At 46.4% G+C, this 19,210-nt stretch overlaps 1 protein-coding gene across 3 annotated transcripts in view; it reads right to left on the reverse strand.

Moving 5' to 3' along the window:
• Positions 1–10,836: 10,836 nt before the first annotated feature.
• JMJD1C (jumonji domain containing 1C) overlaps positions 10,837–19,210 on the reverse strand; it is a 278,879-nt gene continuing 270,505 nt past the window's right edge. For all 3 annotated transcript variants that reach the window (XM_073548302.1, XM_073548301.1, XM_073548303.1), the window contains one exon: positions 10,837–11,800. In XM_073548302.1, coding sequence (XP_073404403.1) covers positions 11,711–11,800 — 90 coding nt within the window. In that variant the 3' untranslated portion in view covers positions 10,837–11,710. The remainder of the gene's footprint in view (positions 11,801–19,210) is intronic.

A 19,210-nucleotide genomic window follows, 5' to 3' on the forward strand; every position in this document is an offset into this window, starting at 1 on the left:
TACAATCTAGTTTATTGTGGCTCTAGTAATGGCAATAGTGGTGGACCTCACCGAGACTTGAATGATCTGATATGACATGCTTTTGTGTGTTTTTTTTTTCCTCTGCTTCAGCGGTCACCATGGTGACAAGAAGCGCTCCACGAGCTGTCCAGACATAACATGAACTGAGGTCCGCCCACCGGAAGCACGTCACACGCCGTGGGCGGGGCTTAGACTGACGTGACTCCCGGCATCAGGTATTTGAACCACAGGAGCGGGGGACAACGGTAACGCAGCTAGAACTTTGCAAAGACTCCCGATTAGTGAATAACATAACGAAACGCGTCTGGAGACGCAATATATGAGGGATGCAATATCGGGCCCATTCACACTTTGCAGGCTCGTGGTCATGACAAGTGAATATGGAGCGACGGAGTTCCTCTAATCGGGTGAGATCAGACAATATAAAGCCGTGAGGGCACGAGAGCATACGGCATGATTAATGTATATAAAAGTTTGTCATTTGGAACGCTCACTGAATTAGCGAGGTAGCAGGGTTCTGTTTGTGTGACTATATATAGAGCGATCACACGATTTTGCCTACCCTATTTTGCTGCTAACATTTGGTTGATTTTCTCAAAGGTCTATATGAATGGTAATTGTTAGATGCACAATTGTTACATACAGAATGCAAATTCGTGTGTCAGTTATGTAAGACTATTCAGTGCAATACTAAGTATTTCCCCAATGAAGGACAAAAGGATGCACTAATCACTTTATTGAGACCCAGAAAAGGGCTATTGTGCGCATGGATTAGTCATGGTGGCCGCTACTTTGATATGTGGCAATAATTATACCTCGCTCCGATAGTTTTAAATGGGCAAGGTACCCAAGTGATGTACGTTATATTTGACTATATATATGCCATACCGTTTTGTTAAAGGAGGCCTCTTTCCCCAATACTGCACAGGTCACCTGTGGGTATTTTTTATCTTTGTCTACGTTTTTTGTGGTTTGTGGTTGATTCTGTCACAAGGGTGATGTTTGTTGACTTTTTTAGTCTTTCGAAAAAAAGTTATATTTTAAATTTTTGTGGAAATTCAAACACTGAAAAGTGGGGTGTGCAATATTATTCGGCCCCTTTACTTTCAGTGCAGCAAACTCCAGAAGTTCATTGTGGATCCCTGAATGATCCAATGTTGTCCTAAATGACTAATGATGATAAATATAATCCACCTGTATGTAATCAAGTCTCCGTATAAATGCACCTGCTCTGTGATAGTCTCAGGGTTCTGATTGAAGCACAGAGAGCATCATGACGACCAAGGAACACAACAGGCAGAATTTCCACAAAAATTTAAAATGACCAATACATTTCATTCAACTTCACAATTGTGTCCCACTTGCTGTTGATTCTTCACCAAAAATTTACATTTGGTATCTTTATGTTTGAAACATATGTGGGAAAAGGTTGAAAAGTTCCAGGGAGCCAAACACTTTCGCAGTGCACTGTAAACATAAAATTGCGATAGAAGCCAAAATTATTTTAAAAGACCTTTAGCTGTGGGAGCCCCCTTTTTTTGGCATGGCGAATTGAATGTTTTATGAATATAATTTTTGTGACTTTTGGAGTCTTCACACCAGGTTCCCCCATCTCTGCCGAAACATGCGTAGCTGGGGCAAGTCAGGAGCAGGACACCACAGCTAGTCTAACTCACAACAAGCTGTGGCGGTTCCCTACACAAGAAATCTCACTCCAAGTCATCAGAAAATCATCGGTCTTGATGAATTGGGGTCATTAATACCAAATATATTTGTTCTTTATTTTTTTCCTCACAATACAGTCAGTAATGTTTAGAACTCACTCAACAAGAAACTTTGCCTCCTTGGTTATAAATCTCAGGATTTGTGCAGATCAGGCAAGTGAAACTTATTGTGTTTTTGTAAAACACATGAAACCAAGGCAAACCTTTTTTTGACAGCCTTTGCACAAAGCCTCTTTACTCAAACCTGAATCTACAACACTCAAGGTAATGGCATCCGGAGGTCAAAATTGTTATTAATATAAAAATTGTCTGCTTCATTGAGAACAAAGTGATGTATACCAGTAATCATTAGAAACCAAACTCCTTAATCAAAGACCACATTCTACTTGAAAACACAGACAGATCCAATTTGTGCGAATGTGACAAATATGTGGCTCTGTAGTGTGCATGGCCCCATGTGCCTGTACACAATCCTCATGTCTAATGACATGGCAGATGGTGTCCTAGGAAATCAGGGTATCAGTGGACCCCTGCAGTGTCAATGCCTTTGTCTTATCACCGTGTGCTACCAGTAGTGGTAAAGACTCAAGCAGAACTGAGGAATCTGTCAGGAAGGATATTGAATATTTGTCTGTGGCCGCCACCTGCAGAACAATTCCGGTTTTGGAATGGTCTTCCTGTTCCTCTCCAGCGCTCCTGATGTCACATTCACTTGCACCAAAGCAGGTGACAATGATTCCCAATCGCTCCTGCTAACAGAGCAAATTTTTATTCCTGACATTTTACTAACTGGGGGTTTTCCCAGTGGTGTGCAAGTGTTCTCAACTTTTTTTAATGGTGTATTTTAAAGGAAATCTGTCACCCCATTTTTCGAATATCAGCTGCCGGCACCGCCATCAGGGGCTTATCTACAGCATTCTGTAATGCTGTAGCTAAGCCCCGGATGTAACCTGAAAGAGAAGAAAAACGAGTTAGATTATACTCACCCAGGGGCGGTCCGGGTCCGATGCCTCCCATCTTCTAACCGTGATGTCCTCTTCTTTGCTTCCCATCGTGGCTCCTGCGCAGGCGTACTTATCTGCCCTGCTGAGGGCAGAGTCCTGCAGTGCGCAGGCACCGGACCTCTCTGACCTTTCCCGGCACCTGCGCACTGCAGAACTCTGCTCTCAACAGGACAAAGCAGTGCGCCTGTGCAGGAGCCGCGACGGGAAGCAAAGAAGAGGACGTCACCGTTAGAAGATGGGAGGCGCCGGACCGTGACACCCATCGGACCAAAACCGGACCCGGACCGCCCCTGGGTGAGTATAATCTATCTCGTTTTTCTTATCATTCAGGTTACATCGGGGGCTTATCTACAGCATTACAGAATGCTGTAGACAAGCCCCTGATGACGGTGCCAGCAGCGGATACTCAAAAAATGGGGTGACAGATCCCCTTTAAACAATGTTGTGGTCCAGTGACTGAATGTAACATGTGATGGGGGTATATAAGGATCGCTCTTAGTTCTTTGGTTTGGCGTGCCTCAAATCTGACGTTTTAGGGTCATTCTGAGAACAAGGAGCGTGTTGAACTTGATAATGGGTTAACATTTTTGGTGATGGCGCGTCACAATCTATAGGAAAGTTATGTTATAGTTATTTTATTTCAGGATGACAAGTCATGTCTTGTTTTTTTCTTTTAAGAAATCACTGATCAGTTGTTTCCTCAGCCTTGAATTTACTAAAATGTTAGGGTGCATCCTGACTTCCCACCTTGACTACTGCAATCTCCTCTGTGGTCTGCTAACACTCTTGCACGGCTCCAGTCTCCCCTCAACTCTGCAGCCTGAGTAATCCATCTCTCTCTTGTACAAATATTTTCATTGGCTTCCAATTCCCCAACAAATACAGTTAAAAAAAACTAACTTTGACCTAAAAAGTCCATCCATAATCTGTCTCAATAATAATAATAATCTCCTTAAGACATCTTCACCCTAATCTCCCAATACCTACCAACACATACTCTCTGGTCCTCCCAAACGCTCTCTCCTCCACACTTGCATGTTCCTCATCCAATCACCTCCATAACTTCTCCCAAGCATCCCCCCCCCCGACCTCTAGAAGAGGTCACGTCCGATTGTCCACAATATTAAGAACTTTCTGACGGAACTTGTAAACTCATCTCAAAGAAATCTTACAGCCTGCAATGACCCATATTTTATATTTGTATCCTGTATGTAACCCCTTCTCATGTAGCGTATATCATGGAATCAATGGAGCCCTTAAAATAAATATAATATTGGTAGGTGGGAGGTTGGATAACCCTCAATCAGTAAGAAGGGGCGACTCCATGGATCTATCACTGTGTAAGAATAAAAAGCCAGCAATCGGTTTCCCACATCTGAGCTGCCTGGGTCCACTGCTATGGGGCCAGCTGTATGTAAACCAGTTCTAATGGAAGGAAACCAAGTTTACGTTGTATTCACAGATTTTGGTGCAATAGAATTCACGAGCAATTCGTGCTCAAAAAAGCATGGATTTTTGTGAGTACTCACCGTAAAATCCTTTTCTCCGAGACGCTCATTGGGGGACACAGAGACTGTGTGGGTGTGTGCTACTGCCGTCTGGAGGCTGACACTAGGCATACAAAAAACAAGTTAGCTCCTCCTCCACCGCATACACCCTCGCCTCTATAGCGGGCGGAAACCAGTTTAGTGCAAAAGCAGTAGGAGGACATACAAAAATTAGCCTTAATGCAATAAATCATATGTCTGAAAAAGGGATCACCCTGTCTTAAACAAGAAAATATGTTAAATAATAAGTATGAGCCAACCGGCTATCAGGGTGGGTGCTGTGTCCCCCAATGAGCGTCTCGGAGAAAAGGATTTTACGGTGAGTACTCACAAAAATCCATGTTTCTCCTTCGTCTCATTGGGGGACACAGAGACTGTGGGACGTCCTAAAGCAGTCCCTGGGTGGGATAACACTCACCGATCCAAGCCGCATGCTTTCCTGTTTAAAGGTGTGCCACTGCTGCTTGGAGAATTTTTCTGCCCAGGCTCGCATCTGACGAAGCCTGAGTATGCACACTGTAATGTTTACAAAAAGTGTGCAGGCTGGCCCAGGTTGCTGCCTTGCATACCTGTTCTGCCGAAGCCTGGTGCCGAAGCGCCCACGAGGCGCCCACTGCCCGAGTAGAGTGCGCCCTTACTCCAGCTGGAACTGGCGTGCCTCTAATACGGTAAGCCTCCTGAATGGTTAGGCGAATCCATCTGGCTATGGGTGACCGTGAGGCTGCGAGGCCCTTCCTGTGCCCTTCGGGGATCACAAACAACGAATCCATCTGGCGGAAAGGTGCTGTCCTCGACACGTATCTCCTGAGAGCTCTTACCAGATCCAATGTGTGGAGCGCCTTTTCCACCCTGTGAACTGGCGCTGGACAGAAAGAAGGCAGCACAATGTCCTCATTAATATGGAACGAGGACACCACCTTTGGTAAAAAAGGTGGAGGAGGCCTAAGGACTACCTTGTCCTTAAAAAAGGTCAGGAAAGGGGCTCTACAAGATAACGCTCCCAACTCCGATACTCGCCTAATGGATGTTATGGCTACCAGGAACACAACCTTTCTGGATAGATATGCCAATGAAACATCCTGTAGTGGCTCAAACGGAGCCTCCTGTAGTACAGACAGGACCAGATTAAGATCCCAAGCCTCCAATGGTGCTCTGAAGGGGGGTACTAAATGAACGACCCCCTGCAGGAACGTTTTGACCTGCAAATTGGTAGCGATCTTTCGCTGAAACAGGACCGACAGGGCCGATATCTGTCTTCTAAGGGAACTTGGCGCCAAACCTGCGTCTAGGCCAGACTGAAGGAAAGCCAGTATGTTGGGCACAGAGAAGGACAATGGCGGAACCCCGTGTTCCCGACACCACTGGAAGAAAACCTTCCAAGTGTTATAATAGATCCTTGCCGAGGCTGGCTTTCGGGCCCTTACCATTGTCGCGACTACCTCGCGCCCAAACCCCGCCTGGGTCAGCACCCAAGATTCAATGGCCACGCCGTCAAACGCAGGGCCCCCAAGTTCGGGTGGCAGATCGGTCCCTGTGACAGTAAATCTGGTCGTTCCGGTAGCCGCCATGGTACGTCTGCGATGAGCTGTACCAGATCCGCGTACCATGCCCGTCGGGGCCAATCCGGGGCCAGCAGAATTGCCGGAACCCCCTCTGTCTTGATCTTCCTGATAACCCTGGGGAGAAGTGGCAGCGGCGGGAACAAGTATGGGAGCCGAAATTGGTTCCAGGGTATCACCAATGCGTCCGCTGCGATTGCTTGCGGATCCTGAGACCGGGCGACAAACACGCCCACTTTGGCGTTCTTCCTGGAGGCCATCAAGTCCACGTCTGGTGTTCCCCAGCGCTGGCAAATCTGCTGGAACACCTCGGGATGTAGTGACCACTCCACGGCCGTGATGTCCTGGCGGCTTAGGAAATCCGCTGCCCAATTCTCGACGCCTGGAATGTGAACCGCTGAGATCATCGAGTGGCTCCTCTCGGCCCAGCGGAGCACATGTCCCACCTCGCGCATGGTTGCCCTGCTGCGTGTGCCCCCCTTTCACGTACGCCACTGCCGTGGCGTTGTCCGACTGAATCCGAATCGGGTATCCTGCTAGCACGTGTTGGAACTGCTGCAAGGCAAACCGTATTGCTCGAATCTCCAACAGATTGATAGGGAGACGAGCTTCCTGAGGCGACCACTGCCCCTGTGCCGTGTGGTGGCGGAAGATTGCCCCCCAACCGGAGAGACTCGCATTGGTCGTGATCACTAACCAATGATCCGGAGGAAAGGGCTTTCCCTGCAGAAGCGACCGATCGCGTGTCCACCATTGAAGAGTCTGTCGGACCTGAGAGGACAACCTGCACGGGTGATCGAGTGAGAACGGGCTCCTGTCCCAAGCCGCTAACAGAGCATGCTGCAGGGGGCGGAGATGAAACTGAGCAAACGGGATTGCTTCCATCGCTGCCACCATCCTGCCCAGGACCCCCATCCCGAATCGGATAGTATGGAGGCCTGGCTGTTGAAGTCTTCGAGCTCCCTGTCGGAGTGCCCGAGCCTTGTCCTGAGGGACAATTACCAATCCCTGGGAGGTATCGAATATCATCCCTAGGAAAACAATCCTCTGGGCCGGTGTGAGGAATGATTTCTTCCTGTTGATCATCCATCCTAGACGAGACAAGGTATCCAGTGTGATGGTGACACTCTCCTCGCACGCTGGACGGGACGGGCCCTTTACCAGAAGGTCGTCCAGGCATGGCAACACCACAATGCCCCGGGAATGAAGAGTGGCCATGGTGACCGCCATCACCTTCGTGAATATTCTGGGGGCCGTGGCCAAACCGAAAGGCAGAGCCACAAACTGGAAGTGCCGTCCCTCGACCGCAAACCGTAGGAATCTCTGATGCGGGGGAAAAATAGAGATGTGTAAATAAGCATCCTGAACATCGATTGAGGCCAGGTATTCTCCCTTCTCCATGGAGGATATAACCGACCGGAGGGACTCCATGCGAAAATGCCTGACCCTGATGAACCTGTTTAGTAGCTTTAGGTCCAGAACCGGCCTTACCGCTCCATCCTTTTTGGGCACTGCGAACAGGTTGGAATAAAACCCTTGGGTTCTTTCGCTCCTTGGCACCGGAACGATGACCCCTTTGTGCTGCAGCACTTCGATGGCCCCCCGTAATGCCTCTGCCCGAGACCTTGACTTGGGAAGCCGGGAGGGAAAAAAATCGTGTTGGCGGACGTTTTATAAACTCTATCTTGTACCCGGAAGATATCAGCTCCGTCACCCATGCATCGCGTGCCACCGCAGCCCATATGTGACAGAACCGGCGCAGACGACCGCCAATCCTGCTGTCCTCGGGTACCGCACTTCGAGTCATTTTGTAGAGGGCCTCTGGGACCTGGCCCCCCTTGATCTGGGCGGACGCCCTCGCATCCTACCCAGCGGGTTGGTCCTGTAGGTCAGGGTTCCCCAACTCCAGTCCTCAAGGCCCACCAACAGATCATGTTTTCAGGATTTCCTTAGTATTGCTCAGGTGATAATTGCATCACCTGTGCAATACAAAGGAAACCCTGAAAACATGACCTGTTGGTGGGCCTTGAGGACTGGAGTTGGGGAACCCTGCTGTAGGTGACCTGACGCTCTTTGTCATGGTTATAGCGCGCAGGAGCGGGGGTACTGGCCGTTGCCGTCCACGCGGGGGCGCGAAATGCCCGAAAACGCTCCTGAGGCTGACGAAATGGCGTCCTTGTTTTCTGTTGTGGGAGAAAACTACTTTTACCCCCTGTTGCGTCCGAAATGAGTCTATCCAATTCTTCCCCAAATAGTCGGTTACCCTGAAAGGGCAGGGAAGTCAAGGATTTTTTAGACACCGAATCAGCCCACCACAGCCTTAACCACAAGGCTCTCCTAATGGCGATTGCGTTTGCTGCTGCAAGTGCTGCGCTATTAGCTGCATCCAAGGATGCATTAGTCACCCGCCATTGCGATCTGACTTGTTATCTCGGCCACCTCTGCTGGCAACTCTCTATCCTGCAGGATCTCATTTAAAGAGTCCGACCAGGACATCATGGCTTTGGCTACCCATGTTGCCGCAAAGGAAGGGAAGAGCGCTGATCCTGATGCTTCGTACACCAAGCGCGCTAATCCCTCTATGAGCTGATCCGTGGGGTCCTTGATGGCCGAACCACTAGGCACTGATAACAGGGATCTTGAGGCCAGGCGGGATACCGGGGGATCCACCGCCGGAGACTCTGCCCATTTTTTACAGAGCTCTGGCGCAAATGGATATCTTGATCCTAGCGTCCTCTGTCCTGAAAAACGCTTGTCTGGCCGTTCCCGGGGCCGCTGCACTATATCCTCGAACTCAGGATGAGTGCTGAACACTCTCCGCGGCTTCCGGGCCTTTTTAAAAGACACCTTATGCCCTGCGGTTAGGGTGACCTCATCATCAATACCCAGAGTCTGGTTGACAGCCTCAATGAGACTGTCCACAGTCTCCCGGCACCCTGGGGTGTCCAGGTCCAAGGATTCTTCCACATCCTCTGAGCTCTGCTCGCTCCCTGAAAGGGGTGACGGCGAGCGTGATGCCACACTCGCAGATGCTGAAGCACCGGAGGGGCCTGGCGACACAGTATGGGTTCTCTTCCTATGTGCCTGCCTAGAGAGAGTGCGGCCCCTGCAGGCCGGCGGCTCATGTGAGGAGGCAGAACCCTCCCAACCAGGCGAGCCGTCATCTCTACCACTATCCGGGGCCTGAAGGGTCTCAATTGCCTTTGTTAATGATACCATAGACCGAGAGAGGGATACCGCCCACTCTGGGGGTTCCGGACCCCTGGGCTCTGCTGCGGGGGAGGGCTCCTGGGCGCGTTCGGTGTCACAGGTTTCACATAATTTACTGGTCTGCGCTCGTGGGAATCTAACCCCACAGGAAACGCATGCGGCATAGAAGGATGTGTGCGCTTTACCTTTTCCAGACATACTGCTGGAATAGGCCAGAAAAATAAATAGATTCTCCTAATATATATATATATATTTTATTTTATTTTTTTAAGGAGGGCGAATGCGGAGGAGAGGGGAGCCCTATATGCCCTAGCGTGGCCTTCAGGCCGGGGTCACACTTACCCCTCTGTAAGTCCTTTCCCGGCTCCTGCCGTGGGAGGCCCCTCCAGCTGCATTGGTGGCGGTCTCCGGGGACTGCCGCGCTTTGCGGTAAGCTGCGCTTCCTGCGGCCTACCCCGACTGCCGTCGGGGACTCCATTTTATCCGGCTCCCGCCCTGCCAGGAAGGGGGCGGCGCCGGAAGTGACGCCGACGGACGCCGCGCTGAGGGCGGGACTTCCGCCCGCGGACCAGGCCGGAGCCGCGGCCTAAATTACGATACCCCCCGCCCCGGATCCTGTAACGCCGATACTGGGGACAGGGGGCGCCGAAGCGACGCTGCCTAAGACGCGGCAGGAGGGCTGCCGCGGGCTAAATTAATGGCGCTACCCACCTGGGGTCCAAACGCCGGGCCCCAGCGACGTCCTCTCCTCCACCTCCTGTGCAGCCACTGCCCGCTCTGCCCCAGGTATTGGGGGGGTTTGGGGGTTGTTCCACCTGACTCTGCGCCCAGGGCCCTCTGAACCTGCTAGTCTCCTTCTTGGACGGTGCAGGCACCCTAACTCCGTCTGCCCTGTAGGGGCGAGGAGAAGGACCGTCCGCCGCCGTGCAGAACCGCCGTCGAGCGTTGGTGGAGCAGTGGGGGAGCACAGACTAGTCTTGTGCCCGTGTGCAAGCCCATGGTTTCCATACCTAGGGGTGGACAGGGCTAAGTCTGGCATAGTGTCCCACGTCGCGGGAGAGGAGACGTGGAGGGACTCTCGCACGTAGTCGCCCGTTGCTGGTTTGGGGAAATCGGATCCTTTCTATAGGATGCGTTGCCCCTTCTCGTCTTCAAAAAATAACAAACACGAAAAATAGATGTCTGGGGAAAAGTCCCAGAGGTGTCCCTCGGTGCGGGAAAGGATACGCGGAGCGATGCTCAACGCGTGCTCGCCCGTTGATGGTTTGGGGAGATCGGACCCTTTCTATAGGATCCGTCGCCCCTATCTCCTCTTCATAGTGAGAACCGAAAAAGAAACCTAGTCTGGAGAAACCAGACTGCGTGTGCCTCCAAAGACACTAAGCAAAAAACTGGTTTCCGCCCGCTATAGGGGCGAGGGTGTATGCGGTGGAGGAGGAGCTAACTTGTTTTTTGTATGCCTAGTGTCAGCCTCCAGACGGCAGTAGCACACACCCACACAGTCTCTGTGTCCCCCAATGAGACGAAGGAGAAAATTGTTATAAAACCTGCATGTGTGACTACAGCTTTTTTACTGGGCCTACACGGATCTAAACCCATGGGACGGTAGGACACAAATTGGCAAACAAAATTACAGACACCCCATTACCCAATAACATAAATGAGGCTGCCACGATTTTCTGTCTCCTGCCTGTTTCTGAAGCTACGTACACTACACCCCATGGGACGGGGCGTCTCGCCGATTGCACAATACACACACGTACTTCAAGTAAACATTTGAGAAATTCTTTTTAATGGAAAATGTAAAACCCCTTTGAACTTCAATGTACAAAGCATGTGGAACACTTGCACTTTTAACAAATTAAAGCAAGCCAATGTTTTAAAAAAATACATCATTGAATGTATATATGTATATATTTACAGAGCATATTAAGTTTTATTTAGCTTCAAAATGTCACAAATTTTTTTACCAAAAATGAGACAACTTGTTTCAAATAAATTACATCTTCTTTAAATGTCTAATTATACATTGAGTAGGCTTCAATAAATCACTGAAGTGTCTTCTTATTAATACCGTGTTATATCTTATATTGTACAAAGTTTACAGGTATTTGGCAGTAATCTTTCAGATCATGTTATGAATGCTTCCAAATGCAGGCAATAGCTGGTGATTTCTGTTTTACCCTCACAGTTATTGTGTCAATGTAGTGAAAAATATCCAAATATTTTTAGCAAACTATACAAGTCACATTTACATTTGATCAACAATATAAGCGTAGAACTTTTTGTTTTCTTTTTTTTTTTTTTTTTCAAAAAAATAAATACATTTAAATCTGACATTCTTCTTTTTCACAAACTCTTAATGTACAGTATGTTACATTGTATGTAGCACGGGTGTGATGGCTCCGATCGTGCTGCAGCGCTGGGGAGGCCTGTAATGAGCGTCCTGCCCTGCGGGGAGGCCGATCACATCGGAGGTGACCGTCTTATACTGGTGTGGTGTCAGTAACAAGGAAATACTTGGAGAAGAGTTTCTTGGCACTGATGATAGAACAGCGGCTCGCTCAGCGTCCCTCTATCTGGACTATTCTCTCCCAGAACAAGAATCTTTTCATCTCCAGCAGAAAAAAAAAACAAAAAACAAACTAAGATTCTTCCATATCTTCCATTTCCTCTTCGTGAATCTTCAAGGATCTTAGCATTTCTTTGACTGAATGATACAAGATGTTTTTTACCTGGTAAAACAAATTGGACAGAAAATTGGGTCATTATATCCAGTTGCTTCTGTACGTAAAGCACCAAGGAGCCCCCCAAAAAAACAAAAAAACAAAAAAACACAAGAACTATATTCCAGCTGTTATGGAACTACAACTCCCAGAATGCGCTGCCATAGGCTGCCAAGCATGCCGAGTATTGTAGCTATACAACACATCGGGTGCTACAAGCCGCTGACACCGGCCCTAAAATGTAAGGGAGCATTTATACAATACATCGCTCTCACAGAAACATTTTTCTATGCCCATAACAATTTCGGTTTAGTAAGAAAATTTCCAGTCATTCTGCCGTTTGCAATAAATCATTAACAATTTAGCCCTTTAGTGACCAGTCCAATTTTTTTAAAATCTGACCAGTGTCACTTTATGTAGTAATAACTATGGAATCCTTCAACATATCCCATTGATTGAGACTGTGTGTGAGACACATTATACTTTATGATAATGGTAAATGTAAGTTGATAGTTTTGTAACAAAACATATCAGAAATTTAACCAAAATTTTTCAAAATTAGCAATTTTCAAACTTAGAATGATTAGCCCTTTAATCCAGATAGTCACACCACACAAAAGTATTAATAAACATTTCCCTCACGTCTGCTTTACATCAGCACCATTTCTAAAGTGTTTTATTTTGTTAGCATTTTAGAAGGTTTAATAATGTAGCAGTCCGCTTTCATTTTTTTCAAGGAATATTACAAAAAAAAAATTATTTTTTTTTAGGGACCTGTCCAGATTTGAAGTGACTTTGTGAGGTCCTATATATTGAAGACCCCCAAAAGTGATACCATTTTAAAAACCACACCCTTCAATGTATTCAAAATTGCTTTCAGGTAGTTTATTAACCCTTCGGATGATTTTCAGGAATTAATGGAAAGTAGCGCAGCAGGAATAAAAAGCTTATTTTTACCACCTATATGTCGCTAACTTCTGAATAGGCCGCTATAGCTGGCAGACTCTAAGGCCGCTATTTGGCCATGAAATGCTATGACAAACATCAGGACCACATGATCCAAGATCTCAGGGTGTCAATGGGGTCAAAGACTGAGCACCCACACTCTGTTAACTATTTAGATCCTGTAGTCACTATTGACAGCAGCATCTAAGGGGTTAAACAGCAATGGTCGGTGCCAACACTGATCGTGGCTGATGCAGCAAGCTGTCAGCTATAGTGTACAGCTACTGGATTGTCACCTGTCGGAGGATACTATTCTCTTATATCGCAGGTCAGTAAAAAAACGTATTGGTGGTCATTAAGGGGTTAAATGGCTAAAAACAACTAATATAACAAGTGTTTTCTCCACATTAAAAGGGCCTGTCAGCCCAGAATGACTGTTCACACAAGTATAGGCACTCTGTGCATCATGGCAGGGCTCAGCAGCTCAGTGCACCTTCTCACCTGCTTGTTTTCCATCTATTTCCACCCTTCTCTGAGTCTATGAAGCCAGAGCTGTCAAAGAGGAGAAGGGTAGAAATAAAGAGAAAACAAGCAGGTGGCAAGGTGTACTTCCACCCACTAAGAGGATTTTTTTTTTTATATAGGATTGTATTTTGAATAAAAACGTTTGAATTTTAAAGGAGCTGGAACAATCACTTTTTTTTTTCTTCTCACTACTTCTCGTCCTGTCAAGACGGAGTTCCGTGCGCATGTGGCTGTCAGTGAGCTAACTAGGGCTACACAGCCCATTTTTTTCTATTGGCAAGGTGTATATTATTGTTTGGCCCCACCATGATGCACCGAGCACCTGTACTTTGTTTGAACAGTCATTCTGGGCTGAAAGATTCCCTTTAACCCCTTCACCCCCAAGGGTGGTTTGCACGTTCATGACCGGGCCAATTTTTACAATTCTGACCACTGTACCTTTATGAGGTCATAACTCTGGAACGCTTCCATGGATCCCGGTGATTCTGACATTGTTTTCTCGTGACATATTGTACTTCATGTTAGTGGTAAAATTGCATTCAAATAACTTGCGTTTATTTGTGAAAAAAACGGAAATTTGGCGAAAATTTTGAAAATTTCGCGATTTTCCAACTTTGAATTTTTATGCCCTTAAATCACAGCGATACGGCACACAAAAAACTTAATACATAACATTTCCCACATGTTTACTTTACATGAGCACAATTTTGGAACCAAAATTTTTTTTGTTAGGAAGTTATAAGGGTTAAAAATTGACCAGCGATTTCTCATTTTTGCAACACCATTTTATTTTTAGGGACCACTTCACATTTGAAGCCACTTTGAGGGGTCTATATGATAGAAAATACCCAAAAGTGACACCATTCTAAAAAATGCACCCCTTAAGGTGCTTAAAACCACATTCAAGAAGTTTATTAACCCTTTAGGTGCGTCACAGGAATTTTTTGAATATTAAAAAAAAAATGAACATTTAACTTTTTTTCACAAAAAAAATACTTCAGGTTCAATTTTCTTTATTTTACCAAGGGTAACAGGAGAAATTGGACTGCAAAAGTTATTGTGCAATTTGTCCTAAGTACGCTGATACCTGATATGTGGGGGGGAACCACTGTTTTGGCGCATGGCAGACCTCAGTAGGGAAGGAGCGCCGTTTGACTTTTTCAATGCAAAATTGGCTGGAATTCAGATCGGACGCCATGCCGCGTTTGGAGAGCCCCTGATGTACCTAAACAGTGGAAACCCCCCAAGTGACCCCATTTTGGAAACTAGACCCCCCAAGGAACTTATCTAGATATGTGGTGAGAACTTTGAACCCACAAGGGCTTCACAGAAGTTTATAACGTACAGCGGTACAATTAAAAAAATCATATTTTTTCCACAAAAATGATCTTTTCACCCCCAATTTATATTTTTCCAAGGGTAACAGGACCCTAAAAGTTATTGTGCAATTTGTCCTGAGTACGCCGATACCCCATATGTGGGTGTAAATGACTATTTGGGCGCATAGCAGAGCTCGGAAGGAAAGCAGCGCCATTTGACGTTTTTGGCTGGAATTGAGATCGGACACCATGTCGCGTTAGGAAAGCCCCTGATGTACCAAAACAGTAGAAACCCCCCACAAATGACACCATTTTGGAAACTAGACCCCCTGAGGAACTTATCTAGATGTGTGGTGAGCACTTTGAACCCCCAAGGGCTTCACAGAAGTTTATAATGCCCAGGCATGAAAATAAAAAAATCGTATTTTTTCCACAAACATGATCTATTAGTCCCCAATTTTTTTATTTTCCCAAGGGTAACAGGAGAAATTGGACCCCAAAAGTTGTTGTCCAATTTGTCCTGAGTACGCGGATACCTCATATGTGGGAGAAAACTACTGTATGGGCACACGTCGGGGCTCGGAAGGTAAGTAGTGACGTTTTGGAATGCAGACTTTGATGGATTGGTCTGCGGGTGTCATGTGCGTTTGGAGAGCCCCTGATGTACCTAAACTATTGAAACTCCCCACAAGTGACCCCATTTTGGAAACTAGACCCCCCACGGAGCTTATCTAGATGTGTGGAGAGCACTTTGAACCCCCAAGTGCTTCACAGAAGTTTATAACGCCTGGGCATGAAAATAAAAAAAACATTTTTTTCCGCAAAATTATATTTTTGCCCCCAATTTTTTATTTTCCTAAGGGTAACAGGAGAAATTGGACCCCAAAAGTTGTTTTGTAATATGTCCTGAGTAGGCTGATACCCTACATGTGGGGGTAAAACACTGTTTGGGCGCATGGCAGAGCTTGGAAGGAAAGGAGCACCATTTGACTTTTTCAACGCAGAATTGGCTGGAATTGAGATCAGACGCCATGTTGCCTTTGGAGAGCACCTGATGTGCCCAAACAGTGGAAACCCCCCAATTATAACTCCAACCCTAACCTCAACACACCCCTAACCCTAATCTGAGCCCTAGCCCTAACCCTAGCCCTAACCCTACCCTAACCCTAACCCTAGCGGGAAAATGGAAATAAATACATTTTCTTTTAGTTTTATTACTTTTCCCTAACTAAGGGGGTGATAACGGGGGGTTTGATTTACTATTTATGGCGGTTTTTATGTTTGGCGGCTGTCACACGCTAAAAGACGCTTTTTATTGTAAAAGTAGTTTTTGCATCACCACATATTGAGAGCTATAATTTTTCCGTATTTTGACCCACCGAGTCATGTGAGGTCTTATTTTTTGCGGGACGAGTTGACGTTTTTATTGGTACCATTTTCGGGCACGTGACATTTTTTGATCGCTTTTTATTCCGATTTTTGGGACGCAGAATGAACAAAAACCAGCATTTCATGAATTTCTTTTGGGGGGGTGCGTTTACACCGTTCCGTGTGCGGTAAAATTGATAAAGCGGTTTTATTCTTCGGGTCAGTACGGTTACAGCGATACCTCATTTAGGTCTTTTTTTATGTTTTGTCGGTTTTTTGCAATGAAAACAATTTTATATAAAAAATAATTATTTTTGTATCGCTTTATTCTGCGAGCTATAACTTTTTTATCTTTTTGCGGATGACGCTGTATGGCGGCTCGTTTTTTGCGGGACAAGATGACGTTTTCAGCAGTACCATGGATATTTATATGTGTCTTTTTGATCGCGCGTTATTGCACTTTTTGTTCGGTGGTGTGATAATAAATCATTATTTTTTGCTTCGTTTTTTATTTTTATTTTTTAAGGGGTTCGCTAAAGGGGTTAACTAATGGGACAGTTTTATAGGGCAGGTCATTACAGACGCGGCGATACCAAATATGTGTACTTTTATTGGTTTTGGTTTTTTTTATTTTGAAAAAATGGATTTATTGGGGAATATTTTTTTTTTTTTTTACTAATTTAATTTAGCGATTTTTTTTTAATTATTTTAACACTTTTTTTTTTTTACTTTATTACCTTGTCCCAGGTGGGACATCACTGTCCTGTGACAGATCGCTGATCTGTCACATCACAGATCACTGTGACAGATCAGCGATCTGTCACAGGCACTGCTGCAGACTTCCTCATGCCTGCGCTTTGCAGGCACTGAGGAAGCCAGCTTCCTCAGGCCCCCGTCGCCATCTTGGATTCGGGGGGCCTGGAGGAAAGGAGCCCCCCGCAGCAGCGCTGCACATTGCGCTGCTGTGGGGGGCTCAGGGAAGCACGGAGGGAGCCCCCTCCCTGCCGATGCTTCCCTTTAACCCCCGGTACACCGCGATCGCGTTTGATCGCGGTGTGCAAGGGGTTAACGTGTCGGGGGCGGTCCGTGACCGCCCCTGACACATTGTGACGGGTGTCAGCTGTGATAATTAGCTGACACCCGGCCGCGATCAGCTGCGCTCACCACGTGGGCGCCGCTGATCATGGTGACGTAATATTCCGTCCATGGTAATTAGGTCCATGGTCACATGGACGGAATATTACGTCAATTGTAGGTAAGGGGTTAAGGTGCTCAAAACCACATTCAAGAAGTTTATTAACCCTATAGGTGCATCACAGGAATTTTTTTGAATATTTAAAAAAAAAATGAACATCTACCTTTTTTTCATAAAAAAATACTTCAGGTTCAATTTTTTTTATTTTACCAAGGGTAACAGGAGAAATTGAACTGCAAACATTGTTTTGCAATTTGTCCTGAGTAGGCTGATACCCTACATGTGGGGGTAAAACACTGTTTGGGCGCATAGCAGAGCTTGGAAGGGAAGGAGCACCATTTGACTTTTTCAACTCAGAATTGGCTGGAATTGAGATCAGACGCCATGTTGCATTTGGAGAGCCCCTGATGTGCCCAAACAGTGGAAACCCCCAATTCTAACTCCAACCCGAACCCCAACACGCCCCTAACCCTAGCCCTAACCCTAGCCCTAACCCTACCCCAACACACCCCTAGCCCTAACCCTAATGGAAAAATGGAAATAAATACATTTTTTTAATTTTATTATTTTTCCCTAACTAAGGGGGTGATAACGGGGGGTTTGATTTACTATTTATGGCGGTTTTTATGTTTGGCGGCTGTCGCACGCTAAAAGACGCTTTTTATTGTAAAAATAGTTTTTGCATCACCACATATTGAGAGCTATAATTTTTCCGTATTTTGACCCATCGAGTCATGTGAGGTCTTATTTTTTGCGGGACAAGTTGACGTTTTTATTGGTACCATTTTCAGGCACGTGAAATTTTTTGATCGCTTTTTATTCCGATTTTTGGGACGCAGAATGAACAAAAACCAGCGTTTCATGAATTTCTTTTGGGGGGGGGGTGCGTTTACACCGTTCCGCGTGCGGTAAAATTGATAAAGCGGTTTTATTCTTCGGGTCAGTACGGTTACAGCGTTACCTCATTTAGGTAGTTTTTTATGTTTTTGTCGGTTTTATGCAATGAAAACTATTTTATATAAAAAATAATTATTTTTGCATTGCTTTATTCAGCGAGCTATAACTTTTTTATTTTTTCGCTGATGATGCTGTGTGGCGGCTCGTTTTTTGCGGGACAAGATGACGTTTTCAGCGGTACCATGGCTATTTATATGCGTCGTTTTGATCGCGCGTTATTACACTTTTTGTTTGGCGGTATGATAAATCATTTTTTGCTTCGTTTTTTATTTTTATTTTTTAAGGGGTTCGCTAAAGGGGTTAACTAATGGGACAGTTTTATAGGGCGGGTCGTTACGGACGCGGCGATACCTAATATGTGTACTTTTATTGTTTGTTTTTTTTATTATTTCCAAAAAATGGATTTATTGGGGGGAATATTTTTTTTTTTTTTCTAATTTTTTTGGCGATTTTTTTTTTAATTATTTTTACACTTTTTTTTTTTTTTTTACTTTATTAAATAGTCCCAGGTGGGACATCACTGTCCTGTGACAGATCGCTGATCTGTCACATCACAGATCACTGTGACAGATCAGCGATCTGACACAGGCACTGCAGAAGGCTTCCTCATGCCTGCGCTTTGCAGGCACTGAGGAAGCCAGCTTCCGCAGGCCCCCGAAGGCCCCCGTCGCCATCTTGGATTCGGGGGCCTGGAGGAAGGGAGTCCCCCGCAGCAGCGCTTCACATTGCGCTGCCGTGGGGGGCTCAGGGAAGCACGGAGGGAGCCCCCTCCCTGCCGATGCTTCCCTTTAACCCCCGGTACACCGCGATCGTGTTTGATCGCGGTGTGCAAGGGGTTAATGTGTCGGGGGCGGTCCGTGACCGCCCCTTACACATTGTGCCGGGTGTCAGCTGTGATAATCAGCTGACACCCGGCCGCGATCAGCGGCGCTCACCACGTGGGCGCCGCTGATCACGCCGACGTACTATCCCGTCCCCAGTCATACGGGCCCGGGTACCGTGGACGGGATAGTACGTCGGATGGCAGGAAGGGGTTAAACACAAATGACCACTTGTATGGAATGACGCCCCCGGAAGAAGCTAGTGCAAAACACACATCGGGGTGGAGGA

The sequence above is a fragment of the Dendrobates tinctorius genome, unplaced genomic scaffold (genome assembly GCF_039654945.1).
Source record: "Dendrobates tinctorius isolate UK_male_01 unplaced genomic scaffold, ASM3965494v1 ptg000156l, whole genome shotgun sequence".
Taxonomy (NCBI): Eukaryota; Metazoa; Chordata; class Amphibia; order Anura; family Dendrobatidae; genus Dendrobates; species Dendrobates tinctorius.